The sequence below is a fragment of the Platalea leucorodia genome, assembly GCF_965183815.1.
Source record: "Platalea leucorodia genome assembly, contig: HAP1_HAP1_SCAFFOLD_330, whole genome shotgun sequence".
NCBI lineage: Eukaryota > Metazoa > Chordata > Aves > Pelecaniformes > Threskiornithidae > Platalea > Platalea leucorodia.
In genome coordinates this window covers 53,058-75,816 of record NW_028121247.1, presented here as the reverse complement: position 1 = coordinate 75,816, position 22,759 = coordinate 53,058, and the positions used below count along the sequence as shown (strand labels likewise).

General features: G+C 75.1%; 3 protein-coding genes across 4 annotated transcripts; 2 read left to right on the top strand and 1 right to left on the bottom strand.

Moving 5' to 3' along the window:
* Window positions 1-488: 488 nt before the first annotated feature.
* LOC309604075 (ETS domain-containing transcription factor ERF-like) lies at window positions 489-3,798 on the top strand (the record flags this gene model as incomplete). The annotated part of the gene is made up of 5 exons (XM_082338994.1): window positions 489-552; window positions 1,342-1,576; window positions 2,725-2,914; window positions 2,999-3,122; window positions 3,644-3,798. 5 exons carry the CDS (start codon window positions 489-491, stop codon window positions 3,796-3,798), a joined length of 768 nt encoding a protein of 255 aa, XP_082195120.1.
* A 511-nt stretch (window positions 3,799-4,309) lies between these two features.
* Window positions 4,310-16,368, bottom strand: ARHGEF1 (Rho guanine nucleotide exchange factor 1). 2 transcript variants are annotated; one of them, XM_082338988.1, is made up of 34 exons: window positions 16,234-16,368; window positions 15,332-15,478; window positions 14,935-15,012; window positions 14,708-14,797; window positions 14,498-14,611; window positions 14,137-14,235; window positions 13,962-14,004; window positions 13,560-13,665; window positions 13,350-13,490; window positions 12,800-12,829; window positions 12,479-12,581; window positions 12,292-12,385; window positions 12,065-12,103; window positions 11,693-11,854; window positions 11,497-11,611; window positions 11,310-11,321; window positions 10,652-10,831; window positions 10,270-10,454; window positions 10,049-10,195; window positions 9,900-9,982; window positions 8,649-8,774; window positions 8,453-8,567; window positions 8,243-8,343; window positions 8,060-8,137; window positions 7,874-7,949; window positions 7,612-7,779; window positions 7,277-7,364; window positions 7,019-7,120; window positions 6,854-6,924; window positions 6,613-6,765; window positions 5,447-5,641; window positions 5,216-5,367; window positions 5,007-5,087; window positions 4,310-4,826 (listed from the first exon to the last, which is right to left on the bottom strand). In XM_082338988.1, the coding sequence occupies exons 3-33, from the start codon at window positions 14,959-14,961 to the stop codon at window positions 5,013-5,015; spliced, it is 3,270 nt and encodes a 1,089-aa protein (XP_082195114.1). In that variant the 5' UTR covers window positions 14,962-15,012; window positions 15,332-15,478; window positions 16,234-16,368; the 3' UTR covers window positions 4,310-4,826; window positions 5,007-5,012. The 2 variants fall into 2 exon arrangements, with proteins under 2 accessions (XP_082195114.1, XP_082195115.1); XM_082338989.1 differs by lacking the exons at window positions 10,652-10,831; window positions 11,310-11,321.
* A 79-nt stretch (window positions 16,369-16,447) lies between these two features.
* CD79A (CD79a molecule) lies at window positions 16,448-18,220 on the top strand. The gene is made up of 5 exons (XM_082338990.1): window positions 16,448-16,728; window positions 17,130-17,591; window positions 17,676-17,794; window positions 17,897-17,965; window positions 18,057-18,220. The coding sequence occupies exons 1-5, from the start codon at window positions 16,542-16,544 to the stop codon at window positions 18,168-18,170; spliced, it is 951 nt and encodes a 316-aa protein (XP_082195116.1). The 5' UTR covers window positions 16,448-16,541; the 3' UTR covers window positions 18,171-18,220.
* The last annotated feature ends 4,539 nt before the right edge of the window (window positions 18,221-22,759 follow it).

Sequence of the window (22,759 nt, the reverse complement as noted above, 5' to 3'; positions counted from 1 at the left end):
CCAAATCCCCCCTGCGCCCCAGCCCTGCACCCCCAAATCCCCCCTGTGCCCCCAAATCCCCCCCGTGTCCCCAAATCCTCCCCCGCAGCCCCAAATCCCCCCCCGCGCCCCCAAATCCCCCCTGTGCCCCCAAATCCCCCCCTGTGCCCCCAAATCCCCCCCCGTGTCCCCAAATCCTCCCCACAGCCCCAAATCCCCCCCTGCGCCCCCAAATCTCCCCCGCGCTCCATCCCTGCACCCCCAAATCCCCCCCTGCAGCCCCAAATCCCCCCCGCGCTCCATCCCTGCACCCCCAAATCCCCCCCTGCAGCCCCAAATCCCCCCCGCGCTCCATCCCTGCACCCCCAAATCCCCCCCTGCAGCCCCAAATCCCCCCCGCGCTCCATCCCTGCACCCCCAAATCCCCCCCGCGCCCCCCCCCCCCCGCAGCCCCCCGCCAGGCTGCGCCCCCAACCCGCGTCGCGCCCTCCGCAGGTGTGACCCGCGCCATGGACTGCAGCTGCGTCTCCGACCTCCTCCTCACCCCCCCGGTGCCGGCCCTCTGGACCCCAGGTACCCGCGGACGGGGGCGCGGACGCCGGCGGGGACCCCGCTGGGCCTCGCCTCGCCGCGCCGCGCCGCCGGCGGTGGGGAGTGGGGACACGCGGGGACGTCGTCCCGGGCACCCCGCTGTCACCGGGCCCGTGGGGACGTCGTCCCGGGCACCTCGGTGTCACTGGCCCCCACGGGGACGTCGTCCTGGGCACCCCGCTGTCACCGGGCCCGTGGGGACGTTGTCCCGGGCACCCCACTGTCACCGGGCCCGTGGGGACGTCGTCCTGGGCACCTCGGTGTCACCGGGCCTGTGGGGACGTTGTCCCGGGCACCCCACTGTCACCGGGCCCGTGGGGACGTCGTCCCGTGCACCTCGGTGTCACCGGGCCTGTGGGGACGTTGTCCCGGGCACCCCACTGTCACCGGCCCCCATGGGGACGTCGTCCTGGGCACCTCGGTGTCACCGGCCCCACGGGGACGTCGTCCCGGGCACCCCGCTGTCACCGGGCCCCATGGGGACGTCATCCCGGGCACCCCGCTGTCACCGGGCCCGTGGGGATGTCGTCCCGGGCACCTCGGTGTCACCGGGCCCACGGGGACGTCGTCCCGGGCACCCCGCTGTCACCGGGCCCGTGGGGACGTCGTCCCGGGCACCCCGCTGTCACCGGGCCCCCACGGGGACGTCGTCCCGGGCACCCCGCTGTCACGGGGCCCATGGGGACGTCGTCCCGTGCACCCCGCTGTCACCCAGCACCCCAGGCCCCTCTCCCTGTCCCCCCCACCCACGGGCCGTCGTCCCCCCGCCAGGCTTCGCCTTCCCGGACTGGGCGTACAAGCCGGAGTCGAGCCCGGGCTCGCGGCAGATCCAGCTCTGGCACTTCATCCTGGAGCTGCTGCGGAAGGAGGAGTACCGGGAGGTGATCGCCTGGCAGGGCGACTACGGCGAGTTCGTCATCAAGGACCCCGACGAGGTGGCCCGGCTCTGGGGCGTCCGCAAGTGCAAGCCCCACATGAACTACGACAAGCTCAGCCGGGCCCTCAGGTGGGGCCCCCCCGGGACCCCCGGCCGTGCCCGCAGGGCGCCTCGCTGCTGGCGGCGGGGGCGGCGGCACGGCAGCAGGGCTGGGGGACGCTGGGGGTACTGGGGGCTCTGGAGAAGCTGGGGGCACTGGGGATGCTCAGGGGCACTGGGGGGTACTGGGGATGCTGGGGGCACTGTGAGTACTGGGGATACTGCGGGCACTGGAGATGCTGGTGGTACTGGGGATGCTCGGGGAACTGGGGGGTACTGGAGATACTGGGGGCACTGCGAGTACTGGGGATACTGCGGGCACTGGAGATGCTGGGGGCACTGGGGATGCTCAGGGGCACTAGGGGGTACTGGGGATACTGAGGGCACTGTGAGTACTGGGGATACTGCGGGCACTAGAGATGCTGGGGGTACTGGGGATGCTCATGGGAACTGGGGGGTACTGGGGATGCTGGGGGTACTGGGGGCTCTGGAGAAGCTGGGGGTACTGCGAGTACTGGGGATACTGCGAGTACTGGGGGCTCTAGAGAAGCTGGGGGCGCTGGGGATGCTCAGGGGCACTAGGGGGTACTGGGGATACTGGGGGCACTGGAGATGCTGGGGGTACTGGGGATGCTCAGGGGCACTGGGGGGGTACTGGGGATGCTGGGGGCACTGCGAGTACTGGGGATACTGCGGGCACTGGAGATGCTGGGGGTACTGGGGATGCTCATGGGAACTGGGGGGTACTGGGGGCTCTGGAGAAGCTGGGGGTACTGCGAGTGCTGGGGATACTGGGGGTACTGGGGGCTCTGGAGAAGCTGGGGGCACTGGGGATGCTCAGGGGAACTGGGGGGTACTGGGGATGCTGGGGTTACTGCAAGTACTGGGGATACTGGGGGCACTGGGGATGCTGGGGGTACTGGGGGCTCTAGAGAAGCTGGGGGCACTGCGGATACTGGGGGCACTGGAGATGCTGGGGGTCCTGGGGGGGCACTAGGGGGTACTGGCTATGCTGGGAGTACTGGGGATGCCGAGGGTACCAGAGACGCTGGGGGTTACTAGAGAGTACTGGGGATGCTGGGGGGCACCGGGGAGCACTGGGGGCACCGGGGGGCCCTAGGGGGTGGCGGGGGGCCCTGGCCCCCCCCCCCGGCGCCCCCAGCCCCGCGCCCCCCCAGGTACTACTACAACAAGCGGATCCTGCACAAGACCAAGGGCAAGCGCTTCACCTACAAGTTCAACTTCAGCAAGGTGGTGCTGGTCAACTACCCGCTGCTGGAGGTGGCCGGCGGCGCCCCGCTGCTGCTGGCCCCCGGGCCCTTCCCCGGGGGGGGCCCCGGCCCCGACTGCGCCCCGCTCACCCCCGAGGTACGGGGGGGCGGCCGGGCGAGAGCGCGAGGAGGGGGTCTCCGCCCGGAGCCCCCCGCTCACCCCCCGCCGCGACCTCCGCAGACGCTGCAGTCGCTCTTCTGCGGCCCGCGCCCCGCCGAGCCCCCCGGGCGGCCGCCCCTCTTCGAGCGCCAGCCCGAGGCCGAGAAGCTGCGGCTGGAGGTGGCCATGCCCTTCCTGGGCTCCGGTGAGCACCGGGGTGGGACGGGGGGCACAGGGCCCGCGCGGGGATGGGGACCCCGGTCCTGCGCCAGGGAGGCGGCGGCGACACCGGGTGCCGTCCCGGGGGGCGGGGGGGGACACTGGGGTCCCGTCCCGCAGAGGCAGCGGGGACACCGGGCCCCATCCCGCGGGGGGTGAACGGGGTCCCGGTGCGGCGGCGCAGGGGACCCCCGCTCCCGGCCCGGCTCGGCACCGCGGGCCGGGAGGGGGCGGCGGGGGGGTCCCGGGCCCCGTCCCGCTGCTGACGCCCCCCCGCAGGTCTCTCCGGCTACTCGAAGGCGCCGGCGCTGCTGGGGGCCTACGGGCGGCCGCCGGTGCCCGAGTACCCCTGGGGCTGGGGGCCCTACGTGCCCGGGGCGCTGCCGCTGCCGGGCTCCAAGCTGCCCGCCGCTCTCTACCCGCCGCCCTTCTACCCGCCGCTGCCGCCGCCGCCGCCGCCGCCGCCGCCCGCCGCCACCGCCGCCCCGCCACCGGTGACAACGGGAGCGGGGCCGGAGGCCTCGGGGCGGCCGCTGGAGCCGGGCTCGGACTCGGAGCTGGAGGTGACGGACGGCGGCGGCAGCTCGGGGGACGAGGCCGGCAGCCCCCCGCCGCCGCTGCCCGCCGCCCGCCGCGGCAAGGGCCTGGCCGGCGGCCCGTGACCCCCGTCGTCCGGGGGGGGGGGCCTGGCGGACGGAGCCCGACCCCCCCCAAGATGCGGGGGGACCCCGGCGTCCGGCCCCTGACCCCCCCGGGAGCACGGCCCGGGGGGCCCTGACCCCCCGCCCCCCACGGCGGACAGAGCCGGGGGGACTCCGGCCCCCCCCCCAGCGTGGACCCACGCGCCTGCGCTGTTTGGGGGGGGGGCCCTGCAGCCCCCCCCCCTTTTTAATCGCCCCCCCCCCCCCCCCCCCGCCACTGGAAGTGCAATATCGTCTGTGCCCCCCGCTTGTGCGTCGTTGTGATGGAGGAACGAGCCCCCCGCCCCCCGCGCCCCCCCTGTAAATACCCCCCCGGCCTGTGTACGAGGCGGCCCCCCCGCCGCCCCCCCGGCGGCTGCTCAAGCAATAAAGTCACCTCGCTCGGCCTCGCCTCCGCCTCTGGGGGGGCGCGGGGGGACCCAGGCGACGGGGGGGGGCCCCAGCTGAGCCCCCCCAAAAGGACCAAGCAGGGCAGAAGCAACCATTTATTTTGGCATTTTCCCAGATTCTTTGGTTTTCTGCCCGACGCACCCCAAAAACCCCCTAGGCTCGGGGGGGGGGGGGCAGACCCCCCCCATCCCAGCGCCTGCTCACAGCAGGGGGGGGTCTGGGGTCCCTGCGGTAGCGGGGGGGGGCGCCTCAGAGCCCCCCCGTTTTCTGTACAAAGGTTAAAAATACCCAACCAGCCCCACAGCTGGGCGGGGTCCCCCCAGCCCCCCGCAGGGGCCCCCCCGGCGCCCCCACCCCGCTGCAGTCCCATATATATATATCAAGTTCTATAAAATCCCAGCAAACATATAAAACAAACAAACAAAAAAAAAAAACCAGCTTGGGGGTGGGGGAGGTGCGGGGGCCCCCCCAGAACGGTACCAGGGAAGGTGGGGCGCCCCGGCGGCGCGGCGCAGGGCTCCGGACAAGTCAGGATACGGCCCCCAAGCTGCTGCCCCACGGCGCGGGGCCCCGAATCGGCCGGTGGGGGGTGGGGGGGCCTGGGGGGAGAGAGAGAAACGGCTCGGTGAGCCCCCGACGCGACGCCAGCCCCACGGCGAGGCGCGCCCCGCAGCACGACGCGCCCCGCAGCACGACGCGCCCCGCGGCGGCCCCCTGCTGCGACGCGGCGCCCCCAGCCCCACGGCGCTCGCCCCCCGGCCCCCCCGGCCCCCCCGTACCTGCCCTCATGTGAAGAGGCAGCCGGCGGAGCTGCGCTTGGCCAGGAACTCCTGGAGCTGCCAGTAATGCTCCTCGATCTCCTGGGGGAGACCCACAGCCCGTTAGCGGGGGGGCCCGGACCCCCACCCCGTTAGCGGGGGGGCCCGGACCCCCACCCCGTTAGCGGGGGGAGACGCAGCCCCCCACGCCCCCCCCCCTCGCCCCTCACCTTCAGCCTCTGCAGCGTCTCCTCCAGGCCCTGCAGCTCGTCCCCCAGCCAGGCCGCCTGCTGCGGGGGGAGCGCCAGGGGGGGCACGGGCCCCCCCGCCTCCGGCAGCCGGGACCCCCACTGCGGGGAGCAGGGGCCGTTGGGGGTGCCCCCTGCGAGGGAGAGAGAGGGGGGGGTTACACCCCGAAATCCCCCCGTGCGCCCCCAAGCCCCATCCCCCCCGCCCCGTACCTGCAGCCCCCCCCTCGGGGCGCTGCCCGCGGCCCTCGCCCTCGCTCTCGGCCCCGTCGCCCGCGTCCCGCCGCTCCTCCTCCTCGGGGGGGGCCGGGCCGGGGCCCCCCCAGGCGTCCTCGTGGGGGGAGGCAGCCCCGTCACCGTCCCCTGCCACTGGCGGCAGCCCCGGCAGCAGCTGCTTCAGCGCCGACACTGGGGGGGGCGAAGGAAGGGTGAGAGGGCGGCCATGGGGAGGGGGCGGCCACAGAGATTGGGGTCTGGGGGCACAGCAGCAGGGGTTGGGGGTCTGGGGGCACAGCAGCAGGGGTTGGGGGTCTGGGTTTGGGGGTCTGGGGGCACAGCAGCAGGGGTTGGGGGTCTGGGGGCACAGCAGCAGGGGTTGGGGGTCTGGGTTTGGGGGTCTGGGGGCACAGCAGCAGGGGTTGGGGGGTCTGGGTTTGGGGGTCTGGGGACACAGCGGCAGGATTTGGGGGTCTGGGGGCACAGCAGCAGGGTTTGGGGGTCTGGGTTTGGGGGTCTGGGGGCACAGCAGCAGGGTTTGGGGGTCTGGGGGCACAGCAGCAGGGGTTGGGGGTCTGGGTTTGAGGGTCTGGGGGCACAGCGGCATGGTGGGGGTCTGGGTTTGAGGGTCTGGGGGCACAGCAGCAGGGGTTGGGGGTCTGGGGACACAGCAGCAGGATTTGGGGGTCTGGGGGCACAGCGGCAGGGTTTGGGGGTCTGGGTTTGAGGGTCTGGGGGCACAGCGGCATGGTGGGGGTCTGGGTTTGAGGGTCTGGGGGCACAACAGCAGGGGTTGGGGGTCTGGGGACACAGCAGCAGGATTTGGGGGTCTGGGGGCACAGCGGCAGGGGTTGGGGGTCAGGGTTTGGGGGTCTGGGGGCACAGCAGCAGGGTTTGGGGGTCTGGGGGCACAGCGGCAGGGTTTGGGGGTCTGGGGGCACAGCAGCAGGGGTTGGGGGTCTGGGTTTGGGGGTCTGGGGGCACAGCAGCAGGGGTTGGGGGTCTGGGGGCACAGCAGCAGGGGTTGGGGGTCTGGGTTTGAGGGTCTGGGGGCACAGCGGCATGGTGGGGGTCTGGGCTGGGGGGTCTGGGAGCACAGCAGCAGGGGTTGGGGGGCAGGGTGGGGCGCGGGGGTCTGGCAGGGGTCCGCGCGTCCATCTCACCTCTGCCCAGCGCGGCGGCGGCCAGGCCCCCCTCGCCGCCGGGCCGGGGGGGTCTGCGCAGGGCCAGCAGCTCCGCCAGCGCCCGCTCGGCCTCCCTCTTCTCGGGGCTCCCCTCGAACTCGGTGCCCTCCACCGCCCCGTCCTTCTCACGCTCTGGGGGGGGACACACGGCCCGTCAGACCCCCGCTGCCCCCCCAGAGCCAGGCGCGGGGCGCTGCGCCCCCCCGGCCCCCCCGCTCACCGTCCAGGGGCAGCGGCTCCTTCAGGGACCCCCCGTTCTCCGAGCTGCTCAGCAGCGGCTCCCGGTAACCGCTGTGGGGGGAAAGAGGGGGCTCGATGAAGAGCTCGACAACCCCCCCCGTACCCCAAAACCACCCTCCGCACCCCAAAACCGCCCCCCACTCACTAGATGGGGCTGTGGGGGCTCTGCCCCACACGTGACGTCTTCGCCCGGTGGGACCCCGGCAGCTTGAGGGAGCCGGCCGTCTCGCTGATCATGGCGCACCAGCTGGGGGGGAGAGAAATGCTGCCCCCAAAATCCCGTGCCCCCCCAAACCCTGCGCGTCCCCCCTGAATCCCAAGCCCCCCAAACGCTGCGTGTGTCCCCCCCCCCCCCAAATCCCACGCCCCCCGGCCTCCCAGACCCCGCGTCCCCCCCGCTCACTTCTTCCTCTCCGAGACCGTCTGCGCCACCAGCTCGTAGATCTGGGCCCCATTCTCCCAGCTGATGATGACGTAAAAGGCCTTGTGGTCTGGGGGGCAGCAGAGGGGGGCGTCGGGGGGGGGGCGTTTTGGGGTGACCCCAGCCCCCACGCTCCGCTCTGCCCCACACGCCTGCCCCACAAGCAGCGCCGGCAACCTCCTGTCACTCCAGTCAGCACCCGCTGCCCCCTTTGCCCACGCAGACACCCCCTACTCTAAAACAAGCCCCGTACCCCCCCAAAACAGGCCCTACACCCCCAAACAGGCCCTGCACCCCCCAAAGCAAGCCCCCCCCACCTGTGGCGACCTCGCGGGTCATGGCGGAGCTGAGCTTGATGATGGGGCTCAGCATCTGCTTGCCGTCGGGCGTGGGCGTGATGGTGCGGCTGTGGCAGCGCAGCACCAGCCGCTCCTCCTGCCGCTGCAGCAGCACCAGCAGGTCGTCCAGCAGCAGCACGTGAACGTCTGGGGGGACCCCAAAACCCCGCGGGGGGGGTCAGCGGGGTGCCCCGCGTCATCCCCACGACGGTCCCCCCCCGCCGTGGCCCCCCTCGCTCACCCACGGCCTTGTCCCGGGTGACGCGCCAGGTCAGCGGCCCCTCGTGCACCAGGTTCCTCTTGGTGATGTCCGTGTTCTGGGGAGAGCGGGGAGTTGGGGGGGGTCAGGGGGGAGTTGGGGGGGCGGGACCCCCCCCCAAACCCCGCAGCAGCCCCCACAAACCCTGCAGCAGCCCCCCCACCTCACCTTGAACTCGCTCAGCAGCGGGTCCATGCTCTGCTTCAGGTTGGAGAGGTCCAGGCGCCGCTGGTAGTCCTTCAGCTTCTGCCGGGGGAAGGGGGGAGTGAGGGGGGGAGAGGGGCTTGGGGGGCACGGGGGACGCGGGGGGACGCGGGGGGGACGCAGGGGGGACGCGGGGGGGGCCCTTACCATGAGGTTCTCCATGTCCCGCACCTCCTGGTTGACGTGGTTCAGGATCTGGCGGCAGCACTCGGCCGCCTGCTCCACCTTGGCCCGCTCGCCTGCCGCCTCTGCGGGGAGGACAGACGGGCGGATGGACGGACGGAAGGACAAGCTGGGGGAGTTTGAGGGGGTCTGGGGGTGCGGCGCGTCCCCCCCCCGGCCCCCCGCCCCTCTCACCGGTGCACTTGGTGATGTTGTGCAGCAGCAGCGGGTACTTGGTGAGGCGCTGCATTTCGGTGGGGATGATGTCCTTCAGCTGCAGCCGGCGGCAGCGGGGCTGGCTCTCCGCCTCCTGGGGGACGGGACAGCGTCGGGGGGGCGCGGGGAGGGGGCGCGGGGGTTCAGGGACCCCCCCCCCGGGGGGACACGGTACCTGGATGAACTGGCTGAAGCGGGTGTCCTTGCGCTGCTTGGCCTTGAGCTGCTCCAGGGCGAAGGACTGGCGGCTGCAGAAGCGCGCCGAGATCTTCTGGAACCAGCTGCCCTCCGTGCCCTCGAACTGCGGGGGGGCTCGCGTCAGCCCGGCGCGCTCCCCCCGCGCGCTCGCCCCGCGCGCTCATCCGGCACGCTCGCACGTGACCCGTGCGCTCACCCCGCACGCTCGTGTCAGCCCCACGCGCCGACCCGACGCATTCGCGTCAGCCTCGCGCGCTTGCGTCGGTCCCGCGCGTTTGTGCTGCGCGCTCGCCTCAGCGCCGCGCGCTCACGTGAATCCCGCGCGCTCGCGTGTACCTGCTCACGCGTGCCCTGCACGCTCACACGAGCTCACTCCCATCAGCCTCGCTCGCTATCGCAAGCCCCACACGCTCTCGTGAATCCCGCACGCTCACGCGTACCTGCTCACACGTGCCCTGCACGCTCACATGTACCTGCTTACACATGCCCTGCACGCTCACGCGTACCTGCTCACGCGTGCCCTGCACGCTCACACGAGCTCACTCCCACCAGCCTCGCTCGCTATCGCGAGCCCCACACGCTCTCGTGAATCCCGCACGCTCACGCGTACCTGCTCACGCGTGCCCTGCACGCTCACACGAGCTCACTCCCATCAGCCTCGCTCAGCTATCGCAAGCCCCACACGCTCTCGTGAATCCCGCACGCTCACGCGTACCTGCTCACACGTGCCCTGCACGCTCACGTGTACCTGCTTACACATGCCCTGCACGCTCACGCGTACCTGCTCACGCGTGCCCTGCACGCTCACACGAGCTCACTCCCACCAGCCTCGCTCGCTATCGCGAGCCCCACACGCTCTCGTGAATCCCACACGCTCACACGTGCCCTGCACGCTCACACGAGCTCACACCCACCAGCCCCACGCGCTACCACAAGCCCCACACGCTCTCGTGAATCCCACACGCTCACACGTGCCCTGCACGCTCACACGAGCTCACTCCCACCAGCCCCGCGCGCTACCACGAGCCCCGCGCGCTCTCGTGAATCCCGCACGCTCACGTGTACCTGCTCACGCGTGCCCTGCACGCTCACACGTACCTGCTCACGCGTGCCCTGCACGCTCACACGAGCTCACTCCCACCAGCCCCGCGCGCTACCACGAGCCCCGCGCGCTCGCCGGCTCCCTCCCGCTCCTCCCGCCCCGGCGGCCGCGTGCCCGCGCGCTCACCCGGGCCAGCAGGACGTCCCCGATCTCCGAGATGATGTAGCCGCTCTCCTCCCGCAGCTTCTTCAGGCTGTCGAGGAAGAGGGCTGGGGCAGGGCGGGGGTCGGACCCCCCCCGGCGCCCCCGCCGCCCCCCCGGGCCCCCCGACTCACTGTGCACCTCCACCAGGTCCTCCAGGCTGGGGAAGATGTTGGAGAGCTCCTGCTCGTCGAAGAAGCCCTCCCGCAGCATGGGCTGGTAGAAGACCTCCAGCAGGACGCGCAGCATGCGCACGTGGGCGTGCTCCGTCAGGAACAGCTCTGGGGGGCGGCGGGGGGGGGTCAGCCCGGCGGGCGGGGGGGGGGCCCGGGGCGGGCAAGGGTGAGGGTCTCACCGTTGATGACTTCTTGCCGCTTGACTTCGCTCTTCTTCAGCCTGAGGAGGGCGTCGGGGGCGGCGAGCTGCCGCCAGGGCGGCGGCTCCAGCTCCAGCTCCGCAACGCGCGGCTCAGTCTCCTCAGACTGGGGAGGCAGAAAGGACTGCGGGGGCTCGCCCCCCCCCGGCCCCCCCGGCTCCAGGCTGCGGGGACAGAGAGGGGAGGGGGGGCTTCAGCGCCGGAGCGGGCGGGCGGCAACGCTGGGGCGCCCACCCTCCCACCCCAAACCCCGCGGAGGGGAGGGGGCCCGGCGGGGCGGTGGTCCTGGGGTGCTCCCCCCCCCCCCAAAACACCCCCGGGGGGGGCGGGGGGGGGGGGCAGCCGGGCGCCCGCCACCTACGTGGGTCGGCGGCGGCCGGGCGGGGGCGTGGGCCCCTCCTCCGGGCGGGTGGCGCGGGCGGCAGCCTGCAGGTCGACGTCGCTGCGGGAGCGCGGCTGCTTGCCCTTGGCCGAGCCGCGCTGGGAACGCTTCCGCTCGTACACGCGCAGGCTCTCCGAGCGCCCCAACTTCCCCGGCAGCCTGCGGGGCGCGGGGGGGCGCGGGGGGGCGAGGGCGGGGGGGGGGGGGCGCCCCGCGGCGGGCGGGAAGCCAAGGGGGCGAACGCGGACACGCGGACACGCGGACACGCGTCCCCAGCGGGACGGACGGACGGACGGGACGGGGACAGGCAGCACAGAGAGCACGGCGGGGGGGGGGTGGGCAGCGTGCGGGGGGGGGGGAGCGGGCGTGCACAGACGGGGAGGGGAGAGAAACGGCGTGAGACCTCCTGGGGGGGGGCCATGCGTCCGAGAGTGGGGGGCGCGGAGCCATGCCTCAGCCCGGGGGGGCCTGGGGGGAGGGAGGGGGCCGGGGGGCACCCCCCCGCCAGCGCCTGGGCCGGGCCGTGGGGCCGGGGGGGCCCCGGTACTTAGCTGAGTCAGCGGGTGGCTCTAAGTGACCGTCCCCCGCCACCGTCGCGCCCCCCAGGCATGCAAGGGGGGGGCCGGGGGTCACCAACCTGATCCGTCTTCTGGGGAGAGAGAGCGGGTTAGGGGGTGCGGGGGCAGCAGCCAAGCGGGGGGGGACAGGAGGGGGCCCCTGCGCCCCCCTTCTCCCCACAGGCCCGGCGGGGGGGTAGCGGGGGGGGGGGGTCGCTCGCTGAACCGGGGACGGGGGGGACCCCAGCAGAAAGGGGGGCGTCTCACCTCTCGTTCTCGGCCCCCTCCTCCGCGGGGTGCTGCTCGGCGGCAGGGGGCTCCGGGGGGCAGAGGCCTCGCGGGGGGGGGTCTCCCAGCTCCGAGGAGCCCGGGGGGTCCGAGCCTACGGGGCGGGAGGGGGGGGGATGAGCCGGGGGAACGCTGAGGCCCCTCGCGCCCCAAACCGGCGGCCCCCCCCCCTCACCTGCGTCGCCCTCGGCGGCCTCCCCCGGCGGGGGGTTGATGGTGACGGCCACGCTGGGGGGGTCGGGGGTCCCGGCCGCCCCTGCCCTGGGCCGCGCGGCCCCCCCGTCCGTCCTCTCGGCGGCCTTCGGGCCCTTCCTCTCGGGGTGCGGCGCCTTCTCGGCTGGGGGGTGCCGGGGCAGGGGTCAGTAACACCCCTCACCCCCCGATCCCTCCCCCGAACCCTGCCCGCCCCCCCGAACGCGGCCCCCTCCGCCCCCCGAGGGCCCAGGCGGTGGGGAGGGGGTGTCGGCATGCGGGGCGGGGGGTACTGGGGCGAGGGGCTGCGCCCCCCGGGGCCGGGGGTCCCGGGCGGGGGGCGGGGGGGGGGTACCTTCGCCCTCGGGGACTTTGCTTTGCCTGAAATCAGCATCTGCAAGAGAGAAAACGGGGAGGGGGGAGCTGAGGGGGCAGGGGCGAGGGGGGGCGGGGCCAAGCCCCCCGGCGTCTCCCCCCAGGCTTGCAGCAGGGGCCTCCGGCGGGCGGCTGCGGGCAGAAATGGGGAGGGGGGCGTGAAGAAGGGGGAAGCGCCCCCCCCCCCCCCCGCGGCCCCCCACTTACTGTGGGCATCCCGGCCCCAGAGGGCCGCCCCCGGCAGGGTGAAGCCCTTGCGCGACTTCGCGGGCAGCTCGTCCGCCTTCTTGCTCCCCGAAATCTGCGGGGAGAAGGGGGGGTCAGCGGGAATCGGGGGGGGAGGGGGGTCAGCGGGAACTGGGGGGGGCCCTCCCTGCCCCGGAGGGGGCCTCACCTTTTTGCGGAAGAAGTTGGACTTGGATTTCTTGCCGTCGCCCAGTTTGGTTTTAACCCCCAGGTACTTCATGTAGGTGACGATGGCGCCGAAGATGGCGGAGCTGGGAGGGGGGCCGGGGGTGAGCGAGGCTGGGGTGGGCCGGGGGGCCGCCGTCCCACCCCGGCGGGGGACAAGTGTCGCCCCCCGTGACCCCACGCCTGCGGCCCCCACGGGGCTGGGGGGCAGAGAGCCCCCCCCGCTCTGTCAGGGACCCCCAGGAGCCCCCCCGAAAGACGCCCCCCCCCCCCAGCCCAACCGTCCCGAAAACGCTCCCCTCACCTCTTCTCCTCGTCGGAAGAAATGGTGAGGCTGGGGAAAGGAGGAGAGCGTGAACCCCGGCGTCCGGGGAGGCCGACCCCCCCCCAAACCGCGCCTCGGCCCCCCCGCGCCCCGCGGCAGCACCGGGGTCCCGCCGCCGGCCCCTCACCGGCAGGCCAGCCCCATGTCGGCGCGTCAGGGCCGGGCGCTGGAGCATGATCCGGTGAGGAGACGCGTGCGTGTGCTGGGACGGACTGGGACGGACTGGGCTGGGGTGGGGGGGCGCGGGGGGGGTTTATACCCAGCCGGGGCTGATGCAATCGGGAGCAATACCCGGGAAAAGCGGGGTGGGAGGGAAAAGGGGGGGTCTCCCCCCACCAGCCCGCCGCAGCTGGCTCCGGTCTGGGACCGGTGCCCGGCAGGGGAGGGCCGCCAGATGTGGCGGAGGGAAGGGACCGCCGAAAAGCCGGGATGGGGCTTCGGGGGGTTACCCGGCGTCGCGGGGGGGTTACCCGGCGTCGGGGGGGGTTACCCGGCGTCGGGGGGGGGTTACCCGGGGCGCCCCACTCACTGCATCTCCTCCAGGCGGGCCAGCAGCACCTCCGCCAGCTGCTTCTCCTTGGCCTCGCGGATGCCGTGGTCGCGGGTGCGGTAGGACTCCAGCTCCGTCAGCTCCTGCTCCCCCGGCGTCATCCCCATCAGCCGCTTGGACCTGCGGGAGGGGGCGTCAGCCGGCGGGGCCCCCCCGAGCCCCCCGCCCCTCCCGGGGCCTCCCCCCCACCTGAAGTCCTCCAGCTGCCGGGAGATCTCGGGCTCCTGGAAGGCCTGGATCTCCTGCAGGTACCGGCGCTGCACCTCGTCCGACAGCAGCTCGGGGCGCGTCCGGTCTGGCGGGGAGGGGGCGTCAGCCGGCGGCGCCCCCGGCCCCTCAGGGGGACCCCCGCGGCCCCCCGGGAGGCGGCGCTGCCTCGGCTGCCGGCCCCCCCCCCGGCCCTCGGAGCCGCGGCCCCGTGAGCTCACCCTGGCTGGGGCTTCCCAGGCGGCTTCCGGCCTCGGCCGCAGCCAGCTGGGTGCGGCAGGGAGGAAGGGCTGGGGCGGCGGGGGCCGGCGGGGGCCCCCCCAAAAGGAGGGGGGGGCTCTGGGGGGGGGGGGGGGAGCAGGCCGGCAGCAGGGTTTCACTCACCCAGTTCGAACTGCACCTGGTGGGGGACGGGCACCCGCAGCAGCTGCGAGAGAGGGGGGTGAGGACGGGGGTGCCCCCCCCCCCCCGCCGAGGCCCCTGTGGGGCGGGGGGCTGCGGGGGGGCTGCGGGGGTGTCGGGGGGGCTGCGGGGGTGTCGGGGGGACACACACACTCACCCCCGCCTTGTCCAGGAACATGTGGCAGAACTCCAGGAACTGCTTCTTGCCCTCCTTGGGGTTCATCCTGCGCAGCATGTCCACGTGCAGGTAGCAGAGCTGGGGGGCGGAGGGGGGGGCACGGGCAGGGGTGAAGGCGGGGCGACCCCCCCCTGCCCCCCCAAACCTTCCCCCTCCCCAATAGTTTACCTCAGCTCCAGCCCCTGCCAGCGGGGAGGGGGGAACAGAGAGAAGAGGTTACTCGAGGGGAGGCAGGGGCGCAGCCCCCGGGGGCGTTCGCACACTCGTGGGGGGCCCCCCCCGCGCCCCCCTCCCCGCCGTGACCCCCCCGGGCAGCAGTGGCCCCCCCGGCCGCGCTTACCACGGGGCAGGAGTCGAACTGGAGGACGACGTGCTGCAGGAAGGCCATGAGATAGGCCGGGTGCTGCCGGACCAGCTCCAGGCTCTGGAACAGGCTGTTCTGGTCGTCGGGGTTCTGGGGGGGGCGAGGGGGGGGGGGCGTCAGGCTCGGGGGACCCCCCAGCTCCGCCGGGGTGCCCGGTGCGCCCCCCCCCACCCCCCCCCAGCTCACCGGCTCGATGTCGTTCTCAAAGTCCTCGTCCTCGGCGCCGATGATGGCCACGACCGAGCCGCCGGCGCCGCGAGCGCCCGCCGCCGGGCTCTGGGGAGAGACGGGGCGCTGTGGGGCGCGGGGGGGGGTGCATGGCCCCCCCCCCCCCCCCCCCCCGGGAGAACGGCCTCTCGGGGGGCTCGGGGTCCCCCCCGGAGCACGGCAGCGGGACGGGGGCAACCGCTCACCCCGTTGAAGGCCTCCTCGGGCTCCATGCTGCCCCCGGGGCGCGGGGGGGTCCCGTCCTGCGGCTGGCGGGCTCAGAGCTGCGGGCGGAGGGGGGTCACACCTGAGATGAGTTTGTGGGGTCTCGGGCCGCCCCCCCCCCGGCAGCGGGCGGCCGGTTTGGGGGCACGGGCGGGCGCAGGCGCCGAGGCCTGGGGGGGGGGCCGGGGGGGGCGGCGCCCGCTCTCAAAGGGGCTCTGTGCCGCACAAAGGGCCCCATTGAGAGCCCCGCCGCGGGGGGGGGCCGCACCCCCCTGCTCCGCCGGCGCTTCAGGGGGCAGCCCCGGGGGGGGCGCGATCCACCGCTGCCCCCCCTCCCCAAAAACCACCCCCCACCCCCCCCCCCGCCCTCCCTCCTACCTGCTTCCGAGCTGGCGAAACGCTCCCGGCCGGGCAGGAAATGTGGCAACCCCCCCCGGCCCCCCCGAGGAGCGGGGGGCAGCAGCGGGGGGCCGGGCTCTTCGGGGTCCCCCCCGTCACCCCACGGCGGAAAGGCGTCTCCCCGGGCTGTAAAACAAAGCGGCGGCCCCCAGATTATTTACGGAGCGAGCGAGGCTTCCTGCAGGAAGTGATGTGCGGCGCGGCGGCAACAGCCCCCGGCCTCCCCCCCCCCCCCGCCCCACGGCGCCGTGGGGCCGCGCCGCGGCCCCCGCGCACCCCTCGCCCCACGGCGCCGTGGGGCCGTGCCGCGGCCCCCGCGCGCCCTTTGCCCCACGGCACCCGGTCCCACCCCACGGCGGCGGCAGGGCCTTGGCCCGCGGCGCGGCAGCGCCCCATGGCTGGTGGGACCCCCCCGGCCCGGTTCCTGCCCCACGGCCCCCCCCGGTCCTGCCCCATGGCCCGCCCGCCCCTCACCTCTGCCCCACAGCCCCGCGGCCCAGCTGGCAGCGGTGCCGGCCGCTGCCCTGTCCCCGTTGGCCACTGTCCAGCCGGGCCGCGGGGGGGCTGGCGGCGAGGGGCGGCGGGGGCCCCCCCTGCTTCTTGGGTGGGTGGGGGGCTCCCCGGGGGTGTGGGTGGCACTGGGGGGGCCAGGCCCATCCAAAGGCCTCTGGGACCCCCGGCTCGGCCAGGCTGCCGGGGAGGGCGAGAGCCGTGCCCCCAGCTCGGACCGGGGGGCGAGGCCCCGCTGCAGGGACCCCCCAGTCCCCACCGGCGACAGAGACGCCCCCCGCCACCCTCAGCCCGGCAGCCCCCGGCCCCACGCGTGCCCCCCCCGCAGCCCCACAGGAAGCGGCCACCTCCGCCCCCGCGGGGGCACTCACCGGGCGGGCCGGGCTCCGCTCCCCGCGCCGGGCCGGCCGTACCGGGCTGCACCGGGTCCGGTGGGGCCGTACCGGGTCCGGTGGGGCCGCACCGGGGAGCAGGAACCCGCGTCCCGTCGCGGGCGGGTCCCGCCGTCCGCCCCTTCCTGCGGGAGGAGCGAGGCCGAGACCGCCCCGCGCCCCGCCCGGGGCCACGCGCCCCGGGACCCCCGGGGACCCCCTGCGCCCCGGGACCCCCGAACCCCAAACTCCCGCGCCCCCAGACCCCTGCCCGCCGCACCCCCGGACCCCAACGTCTGCGGGGCGGGATGTGGGGCGACGCCCTGCGCCCCACCCTGCTGCGCGCCCCGCCCGCCGCAGCCCCCCGGGAGGGCGGGCGCGGGCGTCGGGGCGCATCTCCTGCGGCGAGGCCCGGCGCAGACGGCGGCGGCGGCATGGCGGGCGCTCCCCCAAAACGGGGCGCCCCGCTCCCCCTCCTCCTCTGCCTCCTCCCAGGTAGGGGCCGGCGGGGAGGGGGCGCGGGGCCGCGGCGGGACGGGGGTCTCGGGGTACGGGCGCACGGGCGGGGGCGTCCCGCGGCGGCGGCGGCGGCGTCCCACCTCGCGCCTCTAACAGGGGGAACCGCGCTGGCCCCAGCGCGCCCCGCGGCAGCGGTGACCCCCAACGGGCAGGGGGCTGGCGCAGCCCCCCGAAAGGCAGCGGCCCCCGCGGCCCCCCAGTTGCCAGCGTGTCCCCCGAGACGGCCGGGCCCGGCCCCGGCGCTTCCTGTCAACAGCGCCCGGCGGAGGAACCGAAACCGGCCCGGGGCTGGGGGTGTCGGGGCGGGGCCGGGCGGGACCCTCGCCCCCACGGCGGGGGCCCGGGGGGCGGCGGTGACCCCCCGTTGCCGCCCGCAGGGTACCTCTGCTGGACGTCCACCACGGCCTGCCGCGGGGGCAACTGCACGGCCACCCTGCCGCCGGCGCCGGCCCCCTCCCGGCTCTCCCCCAGCCCCCTGACCGTGGAGAGCGGCGGCAGGGCGGCGGCCCGCTGCGCCCCCGGGGCCGGCGCGGTGACGGTGGAGGCCGGCCCCACGTCCCGCACCGCCACCGTGGGGGACCACCTCAGCCTGGAGTGCCGGTTCCAGGCCCCCAAGGAGGCCCGGGTGAGCTGGTACCAGGTCTGCCCGCACCGCAACTGCAGCCAGCCCCGCGCCCCGGTGGAGGCCGGGCAGGCCGGCCGCCAGCTGCAGTACGAGGAAGGCCGCGTCACCCTCACCTTCCTCCACCTCACGCACAACGACAGCGGCCTCTACTACTGCCGGGTGGAGGCCGGCCGGGCCGCCGGGCAGTCCTGCGGCACCTTCCTGCGGGTGCGCGGTGAGTGCCGGGGGGCGTGGGGCGCGGCGGGGCGCGGCGGGGGGCCGGGGCTGACCCCCGCCCGCTCCCCCCTCCCCGCCGCAGACCCCACCGTCGTCCCCTTCCTCAACATGAAGGAGTCCACCAAGAACCGGATCATCACGGCCGAGGGCATCCTGCTGCTGCTCTGCGCCGTGGGGCCCAGCCTCTTCCTCCTCTTCAGGGTGAGGGGGCGCGCGGGGGGGCCGGGGGGGGCGGCGGGGGGGGGGGCCGGGGTGGCCCCCGCCCTCCCTAACTCTGACTCTGCCCCTGCTCGGCGGCGGCAGAAGCGCTGGGCCAACGAGCGGCTGCTGCAGAGCAAGAAGAGCGCCTACGAGGAGGAGAACCTCTACGAGGTGAGCCGGGACCCTGCGCCGCGGCGGGGGGCCGGGGAGGGGGCCGGCGCCCGCCGGCCTGACGCCCCCTCCCGCCCGCCCCCCTCCCCAGGGGCTGAACCTGGACGAGTGCTCCATGTACGAGGACATCTCGCGGGGGCTGCAGCCCACCTACCAGGACGTGGGCAGCCTCCACGCCGCCGACGCCCAGCTGGAGAAGCCCTGAGGGGCGGGGGTCCCGCCGGACCCTCCTCGCCCCCGCCGCCCGCGCGCGCCGCCCCGCCCCGCGCCCCTCGACGCTTCGCTTCGTGTGCGCGAGGCTCGCTCAGCACGCCCCGCCCCCGGGGGGGGGACGGGACACACACGACCCTCCCGCCCCAATAAAGCTAACGAGCTGCCAGCCGCGGCCCGCGCGGTGCTGGGGGGACGCGCGCGCGCCGCGCCCGGGGAAGCCGCCCCCCCCGCGGCGGCGGAGGCGTTAACGAACCACGCGTCGGGAGGGCGAAGGGAGCGTGGGAGGGAGGCGGCGAGCGCGAAGCTTCCGCCGCTTCCTGCCAGCCGGCCGCAGGCCGCGGCGCGGCACGGCGGCAGCCGGGGGGGCTGCTGCTGCCGGGCGGCGGGGAGCAGCGGCGGAGGCACCGGCTGCCCTCCCCTCTCGGCGCGGCTTGGCTGTCCTGGGGGGGGGGGGGGTCGGGGTCTCCCCGTCCTCTGCCCTTGTGCTGCACAAAGCCGTCTCCCTCCCACTGCAGCGCCTCACCTTCCCTCAGCCCCGGGTCCCTGGGGGCTCAGGGTCCCCTCGTCCCTGGGGGCTCACAGTACCCCCCAGCCCCGGGTCCCTGGGGGCTCACAGCCCCCCCAGCCCCGGGTCCCTGGGGGCTCACAGCCCCCCCCAGCCCCGGGTCCCTGGGGTCTCACAGCCCCCCCCCAGCCCCGGGTCCCTGGGGGCTCAGGGTCCCCTCGTCCCTGGGGGCTCACAGTACCCCCCAGCCCCGGGTCCCTGGGGTCTCACAGCCCCCCCCCAGCCCCGGGTCCCTGGGGGCTCACAGCCCCCCCCAGCCCCGGGTCCCTGGGGGCTCACAGCCCCCCCCAGCCCTGGGTCCCTGGGGGCTCACAGCCCCCCCAGCCCCGGGTCCCTGGGGGCTCACAGCCCCCCCCAGCCCCGGGTCCCTGGGCTCAGGGTTCCCTCAGCCCCGAGGTCCCCCCAGCCCCGGGTCCCTGGGGGCTCACAGCCCCCCCCCAGCCCCGGGTCCCTGGGGGCTCACAGCCCCCCCCAGACCCGGGTCCCTGGGGGCTCACAGCCCCCCCCCAGCCCCGGGTCCCTGGGGGCTCACAGCCCCCCCCAGCCCCGGGTCCCTGGGCTCAGGGTTCCCTCAGCCCCGAGGTCCCCCCAGACCCGGGTCCCTGGGGGCTCACAGCCCCCCCCCAGCCCCGGGTCCCTGGGGGCTCACAGCCCCCCCCAGACCCGGGTCCCTGGGGGCTCACAGCCCCCCCCCAGCCCCGGGTCCCTGGGCTCAGGGTTCCCTCAGCCCCGAGGTCCCCCCAGCCCCGGGTCCCTGGGGGCTCACAGCCCCCCCCAGCCCCGGGTCCCCGGGGACTCACAGCCCCCCCCCCCCCCAGCCCCGGGTCCCTGGGGGCTCACAGCCCCCCCCAGCCCTGGGTCCCTGGGGGCTCACAGCCCCCCCCCAGCCTCGGGTCCCTGGGGGCTCACAGCCCCCCCCCAGCCCCGGGTCCCTGGGGGCTCACAGCCCCCCCCAGCCCCGGGTCCCCGGGGACTCACAGCCCCCCCCCCCCCCAGCCCCGGGTCCCTGGGGGCTCACAGCCCCCCCCAGCCCTGGGTCCCTGGGGGCTCACAGCCCCCCCCCAGCCTCGGGTCCCTGGGGGCTCACAGCCCCCCCAGACCCGGGTCCCTGGGGGCTCACAGCCCCCCCCCAGCCCCGGGTCCCTGGGGGCTCACAGCCCCCCCCCAGCCCCGGGTCCCTGCGCTCAGGGTTCCCTCAGCCCCGAGGTCCCCCCAGCCCCGGGTCCCTGGGGGCTCACAGCCCCCCCCCAGCCCCGGGTCCCTGGGGGGCTCACAGCTCCCCCCAGCCCCGGGTCCCCGGGGTCTCACAGCCCCCCCCAGCCTCGGGTCCCTGGGGGCTCACAGCCCCGGGTCCCCGGGAGCTCACGACCCCCCCCGGCCCCGGGTCTCCGGGGGCTCGGGGTCCCCCCGGCCCCGGGTCCCTGGGGGCTCACAGCCCCGGGTCCCCGGGAGCTCACGACCCCCCGGGTCTCCGGGAGCTCGGGGTCCCCCCGGCCCCGGCCCCGGCCCAAGCCCGCCGCTCACCTCAAGGCCGCCGCGCCCTCTCCGCCTGCGCGTGCTCTTCCCGCCGGCGGGCCGCCAGCCAATCAGCGGCGGGCGCCTCGAGGCGGCGGGCCAATCCGCGGGCAGGGCGGGAAAGGCGAACTCGTCCCGGGGCTCCAACGGCCGAGGCGCGAGGAGCGGCCCCGCCGCGCGCCGCCCGCAGGCCCCGCCCCTCTCCGCTGGTGGGCGGGGCCTGTCGGGCCGTTGGCAGCGGGCGGAGGTGGGCGGGGGGCGCGGGGGGGGCGCTGGGGATACTGGGAATACTGGGGATACTGGGGGGAAACGGGGGGTCCTGGGGGGGAACGAGTGGGAAATGGGGGCGCTTGGGGGGGTCCTGAGGGGGAAAAGGGGCCCCGTGGGGGGGTCCTGGGGATATTGGGGGGGCTGAGGGGGAAATGGGGTCCCTTGGGGGGGTCCTGGGGATATTGGGGGGGCTGAGGGGGAAATGGGGGCCCTTGTGGGGGTCCTGGGGATATTGGGGGGGCTGAGGGGGAAATGGGGGCCCTTGTGGGGGTCCTGGGGATATTGGGGGGTCCTGAGGGGGAAATGGGGGCCCTTGGGGGGGGTCCTGTGGATATTGGGGGGGCTGAGGGGGAAATGGGGGCCCTTGGGGGGGTCCTGGGGATATTGGGGGTCCTGAGGGGGAAATGGGGGCCCTTGGGGGGCGTCCTGGGGATATTGGTGGGTCCTGAGGGGGAAATGGGGGCCCTTGTGGGGGGTCCTGGGGATATTGGGGGTCCTGAGGGGGAAATGGGGGCCCTTGTGGGGGGTCCTGGGGATATTGGGGGTCCTGAGGGGGAAATGGGGGCCCTTGTGGGGGGTTCTGTGGATATTGGGGGGTCCTGAGGGGGAAATGGGGGCCCTTGGGGGGGTCCTGTGGATATTGGGGGTCCTGAGGGGGAAATGGGGGCCCTTGTGGGGGTCCTGGGGATATTGAGGGATCCTGAGAGCGGAAAAAGGGGCCCTTGGGGGGGGTCCTGGGGATATTGGGGGTCCTGAGCGGGGAATGGGGGTCTGAGGGGGAAATGGGGGCCCTTGTGGGGGGTCCTGGGGATGTTGGTGGGTCCTGAGGGGAAAATGGGGGTCCGGGAGGGGGGTCCTGAGGGGGAAATGGGGGCCCTTGGGGGGGGGGTCCTGAGGATATTGGGGGGTCTGAGGGGGAAATGGGGGCCCTTGAGGGGGCCCTGGGGATATTGAGGGATCCTGAAGGGGGAAATGGGGGCCTTTGGGGGGGTCCTGGGGATATTGAGGGATCCTGAAGGGGGAAGTGGGGGCCTTTGGGGGGGTCCTGGGGATATTGGGGGGTCTGAGGGGGAAATGGGGGTCTGGGCAATACTGGGGGGGGGAATGAGGGGCCCTTGAAGGAGGACCTCAAGGAAAATGGGGGTCCTGGGCAGGGGGGGTCTGATGGGGAGACCTCGAGGGGGACTTGGGGGTATCGGGGGGTCCTGAGGGGGAAGTGGGGGGCCTGGTGGGGTTTGAGGGGGGAAACGGGGGCCCCTTGAGGGGAGCCTGAGGATATTGGGAGGGGTTGAGGGGGAAACGGGGGTGCTGGGGATACCAGAGGGGTCCCGGGGTGGAAATGGGGGCCCTTGAGGGGGGTCCTAGTTAACAGGGTGCCCCAAAACCTCCACCCTCGGCGCCTGCTGGGCACTTCTCCCCCTTCCGCCCACCCTTTGCTAAAAAAGAGCCTTTTTCTGTATTTTCCTAGTTGGCAGCCGGTGCCATGAGCCACCGCAGCGGCAGAGGGGACGTCGGGGATGCAGGGGGCCCCCGCCTGAGGGGGGGTCCTCACCCCCCCAGACCTGGACCTGGCCGCGTCAAGCGCCGGAAAACCAAGCGGGAGCGCGACACCGCCAAATTCGGCAGGAAGGTCCCCGGCGGGGGGTGGCGGGGGGCCAGACCCCCGCCCCACAGGCTGCCCCCCCTGTGGGGGCGACGCCCCGCTGCCAGCCCCCTCCCGGCCCCCAAAACCGTCGTTATCACCCAGAACCGCCTGTGCCAGCACCGGGGCATGTTCAACCGGGAGGTGAAGTCGGTCGACGTCGAGCGGCTGCTAAGCCCCGGGCAGGACGCGGCCCCCCGCAGCGAAACCCCCCTCCCGGGGGGCCCCTCCGCGGCGCCCGAGGGAGACCCCCGCCCCGCGGAGCGGCCGCCGCCGAGCCGCCCCGAGGCCCCCCGAAGCGAGGGGGAGAGGGGGGTCCCTGCGGAGCCGCCCCCGCGGGAGCTGGCCGGCCGGCTCTGCGCCCTCCTGGGGGGCACCCACGCTTTCCCGGGGCGCGATCTGGTGGGCGAGCGGCGCCGGGCCATCCTGGCCGCCCTGCTCCACCGCCACCGCGCCTTGCCCGACCTCTCCGTCCTCCTGGCCCACCGGACTCGGGGGGCGGACGCTGCGCCCCCAGGTACGGCAGCCCCACGGGGGGGGGTGTGTGTGTGTGTGGTTCCCCCCCCCCGAGTCTCAGCCGCGTTGCCCC

Bases quoted from the DNA above. Each gene is read 5' to 3' on its own strand.
- ARHGEF1 (XM_082338988.1), bottom strand. From the start codon at position 14,961: ATGGAGCCCGAGGAGGCCTTCAACGGG. The intron at 8,568-8,648 runs GTACCGTGTCCC...CCCGTCCCCCAG, and splicing joins GCTTCAGCCAGTTCATCCAG to GAGGCGGAGAGCCAGCCCCG. The intron at 8,344-8,452 runs GTGAGAGGGGCG...TCCTCCCCGCAG, and splicing joins CAACATCACCAAGTGCACCG to AGGCGGCAGGCGAGCGGGCC.
- CD79A (XM_082338990.1), top strand. From the start codon at position 16,542: ATGTGGGGCGACGCCCTGCGCCCCACCCTGCTGCGCGCCCCGCCCGCC. The intron at 17,592-17,675 runs GTGAGTGCCGGG...TCCCCGCCGCAG, and splicing joins CACCTTCCTGCGGGTGCGCG to ACCCCACCGTCGTCCCCTTC. The intron at 17,795-17,896 runs GTGAGGGGGCGC...CGGCGGCGGCAG, and splicing joins GCCTCTTCCTCCTCTTCAGG to AAGCGCTGGGCCAACGAGCG.